General features: G+C 38.4%; 1 protein-coding gene across 2 annotated transcripts in view; it reads left to right on the plus strand.

Moving 5' to 3' along the window:
- Window positions 1-18281, plus strand: part of TESK2 (testis associated actin remodelling kinase 2) — a 1590840-nt gene that overhangs the window by 370824 nt on the left and 1201735 nt on the right. For both annotated transcript variants that reach the window (XM_044080241.1, XR_006365853.1), the window contains exon 3: window positions 8811-8932. In XM_044080241.1, coding sequence (XP_043936176.1) covers window positions 8811-8932 — 122 coding nt within the window. The remainder of the gene's footprint in view (window positions 1-8810; window positions 8933-18281) is intronic.

An 18281-nucleotide genomic window follows, 5' to 3' on the forward strand; every position in this document is an offset into this window, starting at 1 on the left:
ATATCTAGAAGCTGCTACTGTACAAGTTTTTCTTTCATGTGCTGCTGGGGGTAAACAGGATCTGAGGTAATTATGGGGTTGCATTATGGATAAAGAGTGAGGCCCCATGAGCTTTGTTGAAGACCGCGAGCTGGAGAAATTGCCGAGACTGATCATCCCCCACTCTGGAATCCTAGATAAACTTAGTAAGCTGGGCATAAATCCCTACGTCATTTGATGGGTTGCCAACTGGCTTACTGACCGAACCCAGACTGTAAAAGTAGCTGACTCCAAATCCAGCTCCAGACAAGTGGAGTACCTCAAGGTTTGGTCCTGGTCTTGTTTGCCATCTACTTCTCTGAAGTACAGGCCAACACTAAGGAACTCTGGCTAACAAAGTTCGCAGATGACTGCAAACTGGGAGCCATTATTGAATCCCAAAATGATGTGGATATTCTACAGAAGGGCCTTACAGAAACAGATGCTGGTGCCAGAGCCATGGGATCAAGCTTAATGCCAAGAAATGTATAGTTATCCCCTTTGGGAAAAAACATGTACCCATGAATTACCACATAGGTGGCAGTGCACTAAACACCAAATGTGTGCTGAGAGACTTAGGGACACAAGTGGACAGTGATCTCACCTTCGATAACCACATTGCCACAACAGTCAGGAAATCCTTCTGTGTGGCACACCTCATCACTAAGGGCTTTTCATCCAGAAAAAAGGAGGTCATTGCCCCACTGTACTCATCCCTCATTAGACCCATTATAGAGTACAACACCCGATTTGGTATGTACCTCAAAAGACATTTGCAACAGCTGGAAAGGCCGCAGAAATACCTCACTAAAAGAATCGCATGCCTAAAGCAGATGCCCTATGCTGACCGTCTAAAAAAAAAAAACTCCAGCTATATTCTGTGGCATATCGTCTACTCGGAGGCGATCTCTACTTAACATACAAGGCCATGTCATACCCTGAGCTGTTGGACATGCTCCACTTAAAGAAATCCCAATCCCTCAGAGCCACACGTTCCAGTGGTCTAAACCTTATCACAATGAACAAAACATGCTGGAGAGATAGGTTCCTGACCCAGAGACTCCCCATACTCTGGAATAGACTGCCCGTATATGTCGAGCAGAACACCTCCTTGGTCCTCATTCAAAAGAACTTTGACGACTGGATGGGAGATAGGGAAATTCACCCCGGGGATCATGTCAGTGGCCGTGCTATACAGGAGTCCAGGGAAGTAACTATTGTGGGAAGAAATATATCCAGGGAATTATGGCTAGGCTTGTATAGGCCCTAGGACCAATAGCCTAGTACCAACCTATGAACCTAAGACACATTGGATCCGACCAACAAGTGAGAATAAAGGGACGAGATGGACAACACACATGGAACGTTATGGTAAGAACATAACTTTTTTTTTGTAACGTCTTACTGCTTTAGTTGAAAGGGTGTCCATTATGCTTTCTGGTAGACGGCCATGTGTCTTTTTTGTTAGTATTATTAGATCTTACCTAGTCCAAGGTATTGTATATATTTGTACATTTGTGGACCCTTGTAGAGATGTGATTAACTGAGTAAAGCCATAAAGATTCATGGAATCTGTTAGGGTGCTACTGTTGGTGATATTCCAATCTACATTTAGGTCTCCTAGCATTATTTTATGATTCTTATGATGAGATAACCACCATAGAATTTTTCAGCAGTTATGATGTTATATCCTGGTGGAATATAAATGGCTGATAACCTGAGGGTTTTTCTGTTGTCTGTTTTTGAGGTGTACTAGTAGCAGTTCTGCATTATTGAACTTTGGTATTTTGTATATGTAGACTATGACATTTGTTGAGTTTCTCCAGTTAATGGCAAGGCCATCTGCATGCTTATGTTTCCTGTCCTATCTGTTACATCCAGGTAGTGATTTAATTGAGAGTTATTTCTTTTTTCTACCAGGTTTCCGTTGCTATGACAATGTCGGGGAATACGTTTCAATATAAGCATGTACCTCTTGAATTTTATTGCATATACTTCTCAGATTCATACTGTGTAGAAGAACTTGGAATTTGAGGAAGGGTGGGATGATTGGAAGATTCATTTGTAATTGTTCTGGAGAAGAGCCAGGGTTTAGGTAGTGTTCCCTACTAAGTTTGAGTGATGTTTTGTGGAGGAAAGTAAAGTAAATAACCAGTTACATTTAGTTTTAGTGGGGGTCTTACGGCTATGCTGGTACAGCTGTCTGAAATGTAAATATTATAGCAATAACCCACACCTGGGTGTGGGTAATGCGGGATTTACCCACGGTTGGCGTGGTTTGGTCCCGAGGGCGAAGCCCAAGGGACCAAAGAAAGACAACCGTGGGTAAATCCCGCATTACCCACACCCAGAAGTGGGTTATTGCTATTATACTATGACATCATTTAAGAAAAGAAATAATTACTTTTCTTAAATAATGGCATTGTATAATGCCTCTTTGCTGCCCTTCCACAGCTGTCTGGTATCCATGCAGTTCTGATGTACTGCGCATGCCTACGCAGTACATCAGAGCTGTGGCCAAAAGCAACAGAGAAAGCAAGATCTCTGTTGCTTTTCACTGTTTCGCTATGTTAAATGGGTTTAACATAGCGAGACAGCTTTAAAATAAGCAACGGAGATCTCCGTTACTTATTTTAAAGCTGTCTCGCTATGTTAAACCCATTTAACATAGCGAGACAGGTTTAAAAAAAAAGCAACGAAGAAAGCAAGATCTCCGTTGCTTTTTACACACTGTGTCGCTATGTTAAAGGAGTTTAACATAGCGAGATAGCTTTAAAAAAAGCAACGGAGATCTCCGTTGCTTTTTTTAAAGCTGTGTCGCTATGTTAAACTCTTTTAACATAGCGAGACAGTGTTTTTAAAAGAGACTTATACTAATGGAAAAAGTCTGGGAGACCGGACCTTTTTCCATTAGTATAAGTCGATTTACAATGTGCACGCTGGCCAATCAGCGTGCACGTTTTGGAATATTAATGGGGGGTCATGGTATAATGTATTTTATAGTTCTGGTTGAGTTTGTTGGAAGAGCATGGGAGCTGTACTGAAAGGTTGGTTGGGTGTTGGTATAATGGCTGTGGATTTGTAGGTATGTTATTTGAATGCAGAGGGAAGATGTGATAGTTGGTAATGAGAGCCAGAATACTGAGGAGACAGAGAAGCGTTTGAGCCAGGGACATCATGTTTAATGCTTAAGTTTAAGAGAGGGTTTTAGTTTTGCTAGCTGGCATAGCCTGTCAGAGTGAATGAAACAGAAGTTTGTTTCTTTATGTTAGTGGGGTTGGGGTTTCTGTACTGTTGGGTAGACACCATTTTGAAAAATGAATTACAGTTGAGTGGTGGCTGTGCTTGGATTGTGAGGAGCTTGGAGGTACAGTTACTTTAGTTTAAATGTAATATAGGTGGGAGTTTGGTGGAAATTGTGGTACAGGACAGGGGAGCTCAGGGAGCCCGAGCAATTTTCACTCATCCAGTTATGGTAGAACACCATAGAAGGTCATTTTTGGCCATTTAGGGCATGTTTTACCCATAGCAGAAAATTCTCACTTTTCAGAATCAAGGGTTCCAAAGATGGTGTTCTGGCGTTTTGGAATATGCTTTGCTTGTAGCAGATGTTTACTGGTTCTCATTGTCTGGAATACAGGGAGTTTATTGGTTATATATGCACTTACTTCAGTAGCAATAGGTCAGATGACGAGAGAAGAAAGTTGCACAGATTTTGTTTCTCCCAGATTACTCGAGTGAATTACTTTCTTTGCATGGCAGTAAACTGTTATTTTATAATTTGATGACTATACTGAGAGAGGCAGTACACCAGATTTCTTAGTTGCACCTTGGCACCTTTCTCAAAGGTATTTTTTGTCGTTGGATGCTTCTTTCCCTAAGTCTGTTATCTTTGACACTGAGGTTCAGAAAAGTATTCTGTTTTAGGAAATTGACAGTGCATTGTTAGCTGTGGAGATGCATAACTTCCTCCAGGGTTAATATATAGAGCCTAAAAGAGCAATTAGAATTAGTTTACTTCGCATACACAGCCATGCAAATTTTGTTAACCAAAAAGTGTTAACCAAAAAGCTACAGCTATCTATGCATCACAGGAATTTCTGGAGTAGACTGAAGCTAAGAGAATAGGCAGAAATGCCAACAGTAGTATTTTCTCTTTATTATTACCTTATCTTCAGGAAGATTAGGTCAGAGAACATGACACACACCAGTTTTTCCTTAAAAGTGTGCATCGGAGTGATAGTTCAAACTGTTGTCTTCAGACTTCCTATCAGAATTGTGAGATCTGATACTGTGAGTCGTAACACTTTGCAGAATAAATTGTAAGCCTTAACAAAAACAAATGCTACAAAATCTGAAAGTCACTATTTCCTTTTAAAACTTTGTTGCAGCACCCTCCTGGCACGTAGAATGGGTCTGCCTCCACAACATTGCTGCTTATGTACATTAACTCAGAAGTTGCTTTATCTTGAACTAGAGGAATGGTCACAGATACCATAGATTCAGACAAATGTATAGTCTATCACATTTGCACTTTCGGCTAGTGAGGATCATATTAATGCTCCCAGAATTTCAACAGGCACACATTGTTACTACATTAGTAAAATCCTAACGAGGGCAAGAGTGAAGGAAATGGTTTTACACACACACGTAAAGATCATCATGTATTTGGATTTTTAGATTAGCTGATCTTAATTCTTAGTAAACACTGTAAGCTTGCTCAGTTTTTAGTGATTTAAATCTCAGTTGGTTCAGAGAATTTTTTTGCAGTCACTCTTCAGATTTTTGTTCTGTATTTGTTTCAGAGAAGGAAACTTGTGCTTCAGCTTCTGAAGCAGAAATGGGTAAAGAAGAAAGTGTGACAGTTCAGTCTTGATGTTATCCCTCATTGCATATCCACAAATGAGGAGATCTGTACTTATCAGACCAACCTAGGTTGTTGGGTTGCAAGTGATAACATGATACAAAGTAGTCTGTCCCATACTGTAGTGATGGATAAGAAAACTGAAGTACAGAAAAGGCATTCATGGCATAAGAGAATCTCTTAATTTAAGTTTGGGAAAAAAATATTTATTCTCTTTTTCCTTGAGCAGTAAAACATTCAAGACACACTTGGCTTTCAATACTTTAGCATTAGTCTGTAGATAGACGTTGACTGGTGATGTAGATAAACAAAGGAAAAGTTTGTATAATAATCTCCAGCTTGCTGAGGTATATTAAGACAATCCAATGTTCTGCAAACACCTTCTTTCTTCAAGTTTTAAAAGTTCTAAACTTTGCAGTCAGAACAAAGTAATTCCTTGAATGGATGTGAGATTGAACTACCTAATAATATGAACCCTTTGTAGTTGAACAAGATAGCTGAAAAAATTCATATCCAGTCCCTCACAACCCAGTAACTTAGGATGACAGAATGGCTAAAAGCACACTGCTTGGTGCTAGTTAGACCGTGTGGTGTTAAATGACGTATCTGCCTTGTAGCATTGCCAAAGGAAGGAAGGAAAGGACCTTAAAGAAATGAGCTCCTATTGCCTCATTGCAATACTAAATCATGTGCATCTTTGCACGTAGGCTTGCAACAATTTTTATTGTCAGTAATGAGTGAGATAAATGAGGGTTTATTAGTGAAAGAAGGTTTGATAGTATCATAAAGACTAATGGAAATACAATGTGGAAATGAGAAGGGAAGATAGGCAGTGCTGGTGCTGTTTGACACTGAAAAGGTGTTTGACAAGGTGGATTTATTTGCCAGCTAGAGTTATAGCACTATTGCTGAACATATATGTATAAGGGAGTAAAAGCAAGAACAAAGATAATCTAGGAACTCTTGCATAATTGTATGCTTACCAGAGGCACTAGGCAAGGGTGTCCAGTTGTGCCACAACTGTTTGCCCCGTATCTGGAACTAGTAGCCAGTTTGATACGTTGGCCTAGTTAAAGTAACAGATGCTACCTTCAGAAACAAAAAAAGGTTACTAGTTGTATTCTGCAGGGCTGTGTACTGGGACCCCATCTGTTCAGCATTCTTTGCATTTTACTTGTCACCTTTATTAAACAAATCCCAATCGCAACTTGCAGTATAGATGGCACCACACTCTAGACTGATACAGTTGTCATGGATCTTGGCCCCTTCATAGAAACTCTATATTCTTTGACTACCTCATAGCTACTAGCAATCTGGAAATCCTGTCTACCCAATTAATAACTAATGGAATTTCATCCAAGTCAAAAGAGGTCTAGGTACTGTAACAGCCGGGTGGGGCACTAACCATACCAATTATAGAATTTAATATTCTCTTCAGTACGTACCTAGCCAAGCACATCATGCAACTAGAAGGAAACCAGATGTTCCTAGTAAGTACAAAAATCACCATACGTTTGCTACCAGGGCAGACTTTAGTATCTAAATCTATACTTCAGTCTGTTGTGTACTCCTGCATTGGGGTTTATTTATTTTATTCTGAGCTGTCAAAGTCCCAGTCTTCCTTGATCTCCTTCACCTCCACCATAAAATGGCACCAGAAACCCTTGTTGGAGATTCTGGTCTTTAGTTCAAGTAAGATATCATGGGGGACAGATTTATTGTTCAACATTGCTCCCATATATAGAATAATTTTCTTTTACATATAAAGCAGAGTAATGCCATCACTTTTTCTTCAAGGCAAACCGAGATTAGATGTGTCCCTAAATTTATTCCAGGCTTGACTTGTTTTTCTTCTTGTAAGCAGGAGATGAGGATGACTATTGCAAAGTGATTTTGGTCCACAGAATGACTCTGCCTTTGTAAACCATCTGAATTTATGCATAAGCTACACAACTGATTCACATTTATTTCCTGATGGTATGAGATTATGTAGCCCATTTATTTCCAAGTGATGAGAGCCCAGTCATTCTCTGACGCAAGAGCCAGTAGCAGGATGCTGTCATCCAGCAAGATTTTTTAGTGTTAATGTCCCTAATTCTTTCTTCTGGTGGCCATTATGCACTCTTGTAAGGACGAGGGCCTACTATGCCTTCCTCATTGGGCCGACATGTCCCTGTATATACTTCATGAATGCTACAGTTTAACTTAGTTTAAGCTAAACTGACTTTTCTAACCCCTACTCTGAATGCTGTGCATCTCTCCTTCAGTAGTTTCCAGCATTGTAGCAAGATTAAATGATTCCTTTCCCCCAGGATAGGGGTAGCTATCATTGGCCACTCACTCGCACCCTTCTCCACTTGGCTGTTGCAGTACCTAGAGCTGCTAATTGATCTTGGGTCATCTGGATCGTAGGACTTTTTCTAAGCATGAAGCCGGGCTACAGTTATTACTGTTTCTTGGAAGTTAGTTTAAAAGTTTAAACTACGTTACCTTTTTAGGTCAAGTTAGGTATCCCTGCAGGTGATTGTGGATCTGTTTCTGTATAAGGAGGCTGTCGAACTGTATTTATTTATTTTTTTACTTATGTACTTCAGTTTGTATTTCCCCATTTTCCTTGTCCATTTGATAAAATCTGTTAAATCATAGCATCAGCAGTTCGGTAACAAGTAGGCTCTACTGCGTAAGGTGGTGTGTTCTGACAACAATTTGGTATACAATTGATTAACTGATGCTTTTAAAGTACTTGGTTGTCCCATGGTAACTGTATATATAATAATAAAAGCTGTGCGTGATAATCATCCTTTATAAGTGAGTAATGTACTTGAGGTATGTATGGCTTTTTAGATGAGTGAGGTGCTGTTGGGTTAGGTCAAAAAAGGTTTGTGCCAGAGTTTGTACTTATTAATGCCTTTGTTCATTTGTTCATATTCTAGAGAAGTGGCTGTCTTGAGATTTTGGACAGAAATGAAAGGTGCATCTTTTCACTTAGCATGTTACTATCCGTAGAGGCTGTTAAGACTGTTTACATGCTTGGGTCATCTTTACAGATCAGCCTAATAATGCGGGTGCAGATGCATCTCAACCTGCAAGTGCAAGAAATTTGACAAAGCCAAAAGTTATGGTGGGGATAAAGATCTAAAAATAAGGACAATTTTAAAATATTGCCCTCAAACAAAGTTGTTCGAATAACAGTTTTTGTGTTGTTATACATTTTCTGAAGGATATTAAGTGTGAAACGTAAATGTATTTCATTGTTTAGGGACTTGCTCAGTGATTTGCCAAAAAAAAAAGCAAATTTTATGAGGAACACACCAAAAACATGAGACAAAAGTGTGAACAGTTGAGAGGTATGCTGGTCCATTTATGATCCACACACTGCTAACTGCCGATCTTTAGCTTTCATTTAAGAATAGATTCTGCAGTCTCATGCAGTAGGTCACAGTGCTCCTCAGTTGTCTCAGGTTATCTTCACTCTTAAGAGTTTTTTCTCAAAGGAAACAAAATAACACAAGAAGTAATAATTACTACTTTGTCCTCCTGCAGTTTGTGAAAGTATATTCACGATGTCTGTGATAGGGAAAGCTGAAGAATTTATGTGCCCATTTCCTTTTCAGCTAATTTATAGCATGGGGTGCTTCATCTTTGCTGACTGGTGAGTTACAGCCTCATTTGTGGTTAACAGTGTTTCCATCAAGGTGAGACCTAATGCAAGGTAACCCTTGAAATATTTACTGATGCAGTAGCCTTATTTAAATTGACCTAATTGTGACATATTCCCCTGTTAATTCTTAAAAGTATAAACCATGTGCTTCATAGTGCAGTTGTTGAAAACTTCAATCTACTAGATTTTTGTTTCATACTTGTGATGGTGATTTCTGCACGTGTTAAGAAAATATAGTGACTTTCATTTGCTGTGTCATTGATCTAGGTACGCCACCGAACATCAAATCAGGTGATGGCTTTGAAGATGAACACACTAAACAGTAATCGCGCTAACATGCTGAGAGAAGTGCAACTTATGAATAGACTTTCACACCCCAACATACTGAGGTACTCTTAATGCTTATCTTCTTGGAGGGTTTCCTTTGTGTTATCTCGGCAAATTGTTAGCAGTTTGAGTGGTTAAAATAAGTTGCTTTCTTATTGAATGTTTGCCCTTTTGATGCCCATATTTAAGCGTCTCTCTCTCTCTTGAATGGTTATTGTTTGTTACCCTTACTTATAGTGTGATATCTCCAGCTGTTTGGATGAGGGAGGAATAGGGAAAAAAGTTGTGGGGGAGGGCATGTGAAATCCGTACCAAAAATTTTTTAGAAGTGAAAGCACTGGTTGGACCTTGGAATCAGGAGAGTTGGAGATTGTTTCGCTTTGCTGCAGCACTGTTGAAGCATTGTCTATAGTGGGTACATGTAAGTAGCAGAAACAACATTCATTTGTGTGAGACCACATACTGTAGATGTTTTTGAATATAGGATCTTTGCTGTAGTACATTCTGTAGAATGGGAAGAGAGGTTTGGGTACAAGTTAGCACCTGTCTTCAGCCTGCTTCCAAAAGTATTGTGGATGTCCACCTTTCAGGCACCAACCAGCTTCTTACCCTTGCTAAGGGTGTCCACTGGAAACTCAGTTGTTAAAGGTAAAAGCAGTCAGCACTATCTTGTATCCATTTGTTTTGGAGGTGGTTGGTTATTAGCAACTAGTTAGGAGGGAACTGATCCCTGCCTTTGTAAGCCCAGTGCTGGAGAAGTTTAGTCTTTTCAACGGTAATAAACAACACTGCATGAGTAGTACACCCCAAAACACATAAACCACCCAGTACCTGAGGTCACTAAGCTACTGGCAAGGATCCCTAACTAGAACTGTCCACCAGGGAGAAAATCAAATGTTCAGAATGAAAGCACCTTTTCTGTTAGAAAATTGTCAGAATTGGTCTCCAAACAAAAGCCAGTTTAAAGGGAAGAGGTAAAGATGCAGACTTCTTAGAGCTTCCATTGCAGCATTTTTTTCCATCCATTTTCCTAATCACATTCCCTGATGAGGGGGTCATGGTGGTAGCAAGCCTAGCATGATAGACTAGGGTTCTGTGTCCTCATCACCAGCATCCCACTTATCCTTTGGGATCCTTGGGCATTCTGAAGCAAGGTGAAAAGTGTAATCCCTTCAATGTGCCCTCAATCTGCTCCTCCGTCTGTGTTCATTGGACAGTACTTAGTACACCTCTTATGGGAAGTAGACAGGCCATCCTTTGAGGGTGCCCATATCACCTCAACTGACTGTTCTCAGTAGTTTGGAGTGGTGGCTTCCACAGTGGGAAAGACTGAAGACGGTCTTGGCAGACATGATCTAGTGAACACTAGATGATCAAGACACTGAACTCTGGGGGACTTAAAGTTCGCCAGCTCTGGCAGTTAGCACAGAGGATTAAGGCTATGAGTTGTTAATAAACTGTTTCTTGTGGTCAGGGTTTGATTCTGTCAGCCTCTGTTCACCTGCTGCGTTGAGCAAGTCACTTAGACAGTGCTTTGGGTCTTGATCTCTCAGATCAGAAGACTTCCAGCGTGGCTGCACACTGATCAAATGCGAAATAAGAGCCAATGATATCATCAGCTTGAGAAATATTCAGTTACTGGCTACTACCTACACTGCCTGGATGCCAGCAAAGAAGAAAGTTGGAGAACCTGAAAGAAAATAAACCAGAAAAGATGAAGATAGAATACACTGGTTAGGAAGAATCCTACAGCTGTTTAGTAAAAAGCAGTTCAAGCTTCAGTTTTGGTACAAGAGATGGCTTCCAGTAATTTAGAGGTAAAATAAATGAGATGTATTCAGAGATCTATAAAATAAATGAAATGCTGAAGGAGTGTATTAACTTAAATAAAAGGATGGACAAAATAGAAAAGGCAGCTGTATATTCTGTTCTGAGTGTAATTTACAAAGATGCATTGCTGACTTTTTACATCGAGACGAGCTGTCTGCAGGAGCAAGCAATTAATCCTGTTTTGATTGAAATGTAAAATGTAAAGGTATAATGGCAAGCAGTTCAGTGAGAAATGTTTGAAATTATGGGAAGTGAATAAGCGATAGCTTCTCTAGCTGCCTTAACATATTTAATGCATTTAATAAAACAGTGTGCAATTTAGTTTTGTTTAAATGTGCCCAGTGTACTTTCTCTTAGAGCCAAAAGTTAATGTTTTCTGAATGCATGCAAGCTGTTTTTCATATCTGGGAGGGGAGTAGATGTAATAACAGACAGTAATCATTGTAAGTGGGAAACAGACTGTAGCATGCACATTAGCATGGATAACCTTAATTAAGTAGGTAATGGCTGTGGGTGCAGTTGTTACTTTGTAACAGTTCCTATCTTCAGTTTTTGAAGATGTACTTAGTTTTGTGTGTTTGTTCTTGTTCTAAGTTAATATGGGTTGGGGATATTTTGAAAATGTGTTTTGGTTTTTTTTGTTGTTTGTTTTTTAATAAAAAATCAGCCTGGCAGACATTAATTTGTGCATGCAACATAAAAGTTGGAAATACGCATTCAGAAAAACTACCATATGTAATGGGTCGGAGCAACAGCTTTTTCTCCTAATGGCTGCACAGTCTGTATTATTTTGGAATGTAAATGGCCTTGCAGGTATAGACAAAAAGGAAAGAGCATTGAATTATATTAAGAAATACAAAGTGCAAACAGCAAATTTGGAAAGAAATGAGAATGTGAATTTGATAAAAGAATAACAGAAGTAAAGGAAAAGGAAGGTAATTATACTAATTTCTAGAGAGGTTCCAATAGTAATAGAAGAGAAAATCAAAACCGTAATGGTAGAATTTTGATAGTAAGGGGCTATTGGCAAGGGAGGACATTGCAGTGGCATGTATTTATATTCCAAAAAATGCTGTCATAGAGCTTAAGAACATTTTGGGAGAAATGATCAGCTTTCAGCCAGAAATATTACTTAAATGTGTGGACTGGAATTTGATGTGCTATACTGAGGATGTATCAGGTGGACTTGGAAGGGAAAATATAACAAAATGGTAGAGTTCTGAAAATTTTTTTGAAAATATTTGGTATGGAAGATGTGAATTCAGTAGCAAGAACCTGGACATAATTTACATATTATTCCCCAAGGTAAAATAACTGGGCTAGACTAGATGGACATTGTATATATTTCAAAGGAACATGTGCATCTGATTGAAAGCTTAGGCTCACATCCAGTAGCTATTTTAGGTCATGCTTCAGTTAAAAAAACAAGATAAAAATTCAGGTTAATAAAGTAAAATGCGAGACTGACATTTTCCCACTTACCTGTGAAAAAGAGGAATTTAAGGAATGGGTAGTGTAAGTTGACAGTTATTAGGGAAGATGGAAATATCTTCAGAGGTTATAGCTAGTGAGCGGGAAAATGAAAATGGAGTTTAAAAATAAGGTAGAAGTAAGAGAGAAAGAGAGCTGGTTAAGAAGTAATAGGAATTAAAGTGGCTGACAAAGGTTAAAGTATTGCAGAACAAGAGGAATCTCACAGAATAAAAATAGGCACAAATGCAAAGTGCTAACAAAAAATAAGGGAGTGTCCGGATAATATGCATGAATTCAAAAAGATTGCTGTTGAGCAATTATTTTTTTTGATAACGCCAGAGGACAAAAACTTTTAGCACAGCGATTTAGCAACAGAAAGTTGAAAGGGTTGTTGCCACATAACAGGAAAAATAACCAGAGATCCTGTAGAGGTATTAAATGTATTTTAGAAGTTTTATGAAAATCTGTATAAAGCAGAGAAATCTGGAAATAGAGCACAAATGGAAGTGTTTATGGAGGACTTGATTTTGCCAAAGTAAGAGCTAGATGAGATTCAACAACGTCTAAGACAGGAGGGGAAGAGATAAGAACAATGATGTATAATCAGGCTTTAGGAATGTCTCCAGGAGCAGATAGTAACTCTGTGGAGTTTGGAGTGAAGGAAGTGATAAAGATGTGGAAGAATTTATTTAACAATATTTTAAAAGGAGGGTAATCACCATCATCTTGGAAGAAAACTGTGGTGGTTGTATCATCTAAAGATAGTGAAGACCCATCAGACTTGACTTCATATAGACACATTTCAATTTTAAACCATACGTATGAATTACTATTATACCGTTATGTCTATACTAGCTAAACAAATGGCAAAGATGTTGTTAAAATTGATATATATGGATGAGTGAAGTTTTGTGGCAGGGAGGCAAACATTTGACAACTTTAATAGAATAATGATGATCAAGAGGGGAAGCAGAATGTAAGACAATACCACTGTTAATGCGTCTTAATTTGGCGAAAGCATTTGATTGAATAATATGGGATTTTATAAGTAGGGCAGTGGAAGCATTTGCATTCCCCGATACCCTCCTAATTAACCTTAAGGTATATGAAGGATCGGAGGTAGGAATTAAAGTGGGTGGGTTCCTCTATGATAAGTTGTACTTGAACAGAGGAACCAGGCAGCGGTGCCCTCTTTCCCCTTCATTTCCTTTATATTTAGAGCCACTAGCAAAGAAAATAAGGGGCTCAGAAATTTAAGGATATTAGTAGTGTGGTAATCAAGAAAGTTGCATTTATTTCTGATGTTATAATTTTGTACTTGATAAATCCAGAAGAGGACATCTTAAGTTTTGTGGAACATTTTGAAACTGTTTCAAGTCTTTTAGGGATATAAAATAAATGTAGATAATTTGCAAATCTAGCCTTTGTTTTATGCACCCATTCATGAATTGGTTCAGTAACACCCATATTTATGGGGGCATAAGATTAAGTATTTTGAACTATTGATTAAAAGCACTTCTTTTATGGCAACTAAGGATATGTGGCAAGAGACCTAAACAAAGGATAATATAAAAACTGAGAAACTGGAAGCCCTTTTTTTATGGATATGGATAGTAAGGTGCAAGTAATGAAAATATTTAGTGCCTTTAGTTTTATACATTAAGGCAGTCCGACCAAACAAACCAGTAAACCAGAAGTGAGGACACCAGCCGAGTTGCACACCAAGCACAAATTTTATTACAAGAAGTTGAAATTCCACGGTTAAGCACTTTCATCCCTCCTCTAGGGGACTTCAGAAGAATAGTAAGTCCCTAGAGGAGGGATGAAAGTGCTTAATAGTAGAATTTTAACTTCTTGTAATAAAATTTGTGTTTGGTGTGCAATTCTGCTGGTGTCCTCACTTCTGATTTACTGCCTTTAGTTTTATATATGGGTCAGATATATTTTTGTCAACTAGAAAAGTTGTGGACAATAAAGATTTGAATGAATTTATGTGGGAAAAAACGGGACAAGAGTTAACTGGGATAAGCTGATCTTTCCAATAGAACAAGGTGGTTGTGGATGACTGATTTGAAGGGATATTTTGGGGTGACACAGTTAAACCTCATTTGCATAACACAAGCAGAAGGTTATAATTCAAAATGGAAAGGGATGATGAGCATGGGGGAAGGTCAAGCAATAGTGAGAGTGGGATTTTGTATGCAGATCCTAAAGGAGAATAATAATAACTATACAGAAAGTATTGTAGGAACTAAGCCAATATGAGAACGGAGAAAGGAGATTTTGCCAATAGGAACTGACAGCAAGTTGGGGTACAGAACATAGACAAGATGGTCTGGAATTTACTGAAGAAAGCTCGCAAAGGAGCCAAGATATATGGAGCAAAGAACTAGAGAGGGAAAGTAATAGAGTGGGTTGAGGCCAAGAAGATGTTTGTCATGTAGACTAGACTGCCTTCCCTACAAGGGATTGATATCAGAGAATAGGCAAACAGAAGAAGAAAAGGGAATCTTGTGTGAAAGACCTGCCCTGGTAGAGTTTTTAATGGAATGTAGAACAAAAGCTGCTGTTAGAAAAATAAGAATTAGTAAGCCATATAAAATATTGCATAATTTTAAGAATCAATCAGAGGAAGTTAGAAAAGTTTGGGATGAGAGACTGGAAAAGCAATTTACAAGAGAAGAATGGGAGGATGACATACATATGGTTCTAAAGTATGTAACAAAGTCCAGAAGGTTTAGGATTGTTGCTTGGAAGTGTTTGCATAGGTATTTTTATACCACAAGCAGACTTCAGAGCATTTATACCTAGATTGCAAATGTTTGAGGTATGATGGGGAAGAAAGAGGTAACTAGAAACATGTTTTGGGAGTGTAATGAGTTGGCAGATTTAAAAAAAAGTCCATACAGGGTACTTTTGCCAAAAACACTGGGGAGTAATTAACTGTAACTAAGGAAACTTTTTTGAATTGGGACACAGGATCTGAATTTGCCTAGACATAGCAAGGCCTCATTAAGTTTAATTCCGTTGTCTGCCAAAAAAAGCAGTGACTAGAACATTGAAGTCAAAGCCTCAACCAACTTCATATGAAGTACTGAATGTTATAAAGAGAAGAACTGAAAGATGGACCTTTAGAAAAGGGAAGGAGCAAATTAAATAGAAATAAAAATTGTGGGAGCAATGCATGTAGAATGATGTTCAGGAGGACAGAGGTTTAAGGGAAGGCAGGAATTCAGCAATTTATGTAATGTCGATCTGATATTTAGAAGGAAAGAAAAGATATGCAACGTGTATTATATGTAATTGAATAAAATATTAATATGGTTAGTTTTCTTTTTGTTTAATGTATGTTTGCTTATGTCTTGTTCCTTGTAACATCCTATAACGTCCTGTAAGTCTGTGGTGGTACACTAAGGAACAGGTTGATCAGGGCCCCATCAGTGTGAAAAGATGGGAATTGTAAAAAATGTACTGGCTTGTAATTAGACTACTTTTATGCCAGCAGATAAAATGTTTGGGGAAAAAAGAGGAAATCATTCAGAAATAGAGGAGAAAAAAGCTTTGGCTGAGAAGAATGTAAGCAAAAGAAGTTAGTTTCAGCTTTAGTGCAGGATACGGTTTCCAGGAGTTTAGGGCAAACTTAACACATTTGGAACACACACACACATATACTCATTCTTAAACTTGTAAATACAGTACTGAATTTAAATTTAAAAATATTTAAAACGATATTTTCATTAAGTGCACAGTCTTCCTTTTTAAAATGTGAAAAAAGGAAAAACTTTTCATTTAGTCATGGTGTTTTAAATTAGTTTAACCCGAGTTGCTTTTAATTTCACAACATTTTGATTTTTTTTCAATGAACCCCCTTTAACATTAATATTTACTTTCTCCAAAATTACAAAAAGTTTTTTTTTTTTAATTTGGATTATTAACTGATTGTCTAAATAAAAATAAAGTTTGTATCTTTACGTAAAATATTATAAAAATATTCATATATTTATTTTCACTTGTTCATTTTAATGATACAGTATGCTTTTACAAGGACGGCAAACTGCATTGTGTCTTATTACAAAGTATCCACCACATGGGATGGTTCTTGGATAACTGTCAACAGGTGGAATCTGAGATATAACTGTACTGTTGTATCTTCCACACTTGTTCGTACTGAACGGACGTGTATTACTTTGCTTTTTCCTATTTCCAAGACTTGGTAAAAACTGCAAGAAAAACCTAGCCGGGCTACAGTTTTCACTGTGTGATACCTTCAGCCTCCTTTAATACATTCAGGCTACTATAACCAACCCATACCTAACTGTAGACAAGCATGTTTTGCTGTGCTTGTTGGGTCATAAGACCGAAACATGCATGTCCACAGCTAGTGGGGTTTGGCTTTATTGGGCTGAATGTATCCATAAAAACTTAAAAGGTAAAAGTAAAAAGTCATGAACATTCAAGAGCCATATAACTGTTTCACTTGATGTCCTTAAGGGGTCTTTGCATATATCCCATGGGCAGGTTTAAGGTATCACACAGTGAAGACTCTAGCTTGACTAGGTTTTTCTTGCAGTTTTGCTAATTGGTTTGTTTGTGACACCTTTTTACTCTTTGGTTTGGATGTTGGAATATTTTGCAGACACCTTAATAGTTATGGACATCAACTGCATTTAAAGACCTCGTGTTTCTAAACTATAGGTAAACAGCTTGCGTATGCTTTGCTGACAAGTTCATAAGTCTAAAATATACATGTACACAGCTAGTGGAGTTTGGCATTATTGGCCTAAATGTAGCCATAAAGTCTTGAAAATTCAAAGTAAAACTTCATGGACATTCACGAGCAATATAGGTGAAACTCTTGATGTTCATATGGGGTAATTTGCATATATCCCAGGGGCCTCTATTACAGGATGTTTAACATCACAGTAAAAACTCTAGGTTAGGTAGGTTTTTTTTTGTAGTTTTTACTAATTGGTTTTTGTGTGTGACTTTTTTTTTTTTTTACTATTTCCAAGACTTGTTTTGATGATGAACTTTCTAATGTGAACAATCCTAGGTTTACACCTTGACTGTTTTACAATTTCCAAATTGAAAGTATCACTCCAGTTTCTCTCCAGAATTTGAGTATCACTGAATCAAGAGAGAATGGAGTGATAACTGCTGTGACTGCATTTGTGCGTCTTTTAGCTGCAGTTGTTACGAGAGCTTACAAAGCATCAAAGGGATCTCATTGTTGAAAGGTATCGGTCAGGAGAAGGGTATCTGTGGTGGTGGTGGTGCTGCGGTAGCATTGTCGCCTCACATTAAGATGCTGTCCGGTTCGATTCTCAGCTAGAGCATCGTCTGTGTGGAGACATGCGTGAATGGGCATACCTTCGTTGAAGGTTGTGCATCAGAGCTGGTAACTCGGTATGTAAAAAATCAACTACCAATCATTAGCGGACTGGAGTTCCGCTGTGGCGACCCCTGATCGGGAAAAGCCGAAAGACACAGGCATCAGTCAGGAGAAGGGTACAAAAATATTTCCACAGTATTGGATATACCATGGAGCACAGTGAAGACAGTCATCAAAAAGTGGAGAAAATATGGGACAACAATGACATTGCAAAGAACTGGACATCCCTCAAAAATTGATGACAAGACGAAAACTGGTCAGGGAGTCTGCCAAGAGACCTACAGCAACACTGAAGGAGCTGCAGGAATTTCTGACAAGTACTGGTTGTGTACTACATATGACAATCTCCCTTATTCTCCATATGTCTGGTCTATGGGGTAGGGTTGCAAGATGGAAGCCTTTTCTTACACAGAAACATCCAGGCCTTGCTAAAATTTGTAAAACAATACAAGGTCTCCCAGAAGCATGTGGGAAAATGTTATGTGTGATAAGACCAAGGTTGAACTTTTTGGCCACAATTCCAAAAGGTATGTTTGGCACAAAAACAACACTTTGCATCACCAGAAGAACACCAACCCCATGGTTAAGCATGGTGGTGGCAGTATCATGCTTTCGGGTTACTTTTCTTCAGCTGGAACTGGGGCTTTAGTCAAGGTGGAGGGAGTTATGAAGAGTTCCAAATACCAGTCACTTTTGGCCCCAAACCTTCAGGCATC

The sequence above is a fragment of the Protopterus annectens genome, chromosome 8.part0 (assembly GCF_019279795.1).
Source record: "Protopterus annectens isolate FY-2018-M chromosome 8.part0, PAN1.0, whole genome shotgun sequence".
NCBI classification, from domain to species: Eukaryota; Metazoa; Chordata; order Ceratodontiformes; family Protopteridae; genus Protopterus; species Protopterus annectens.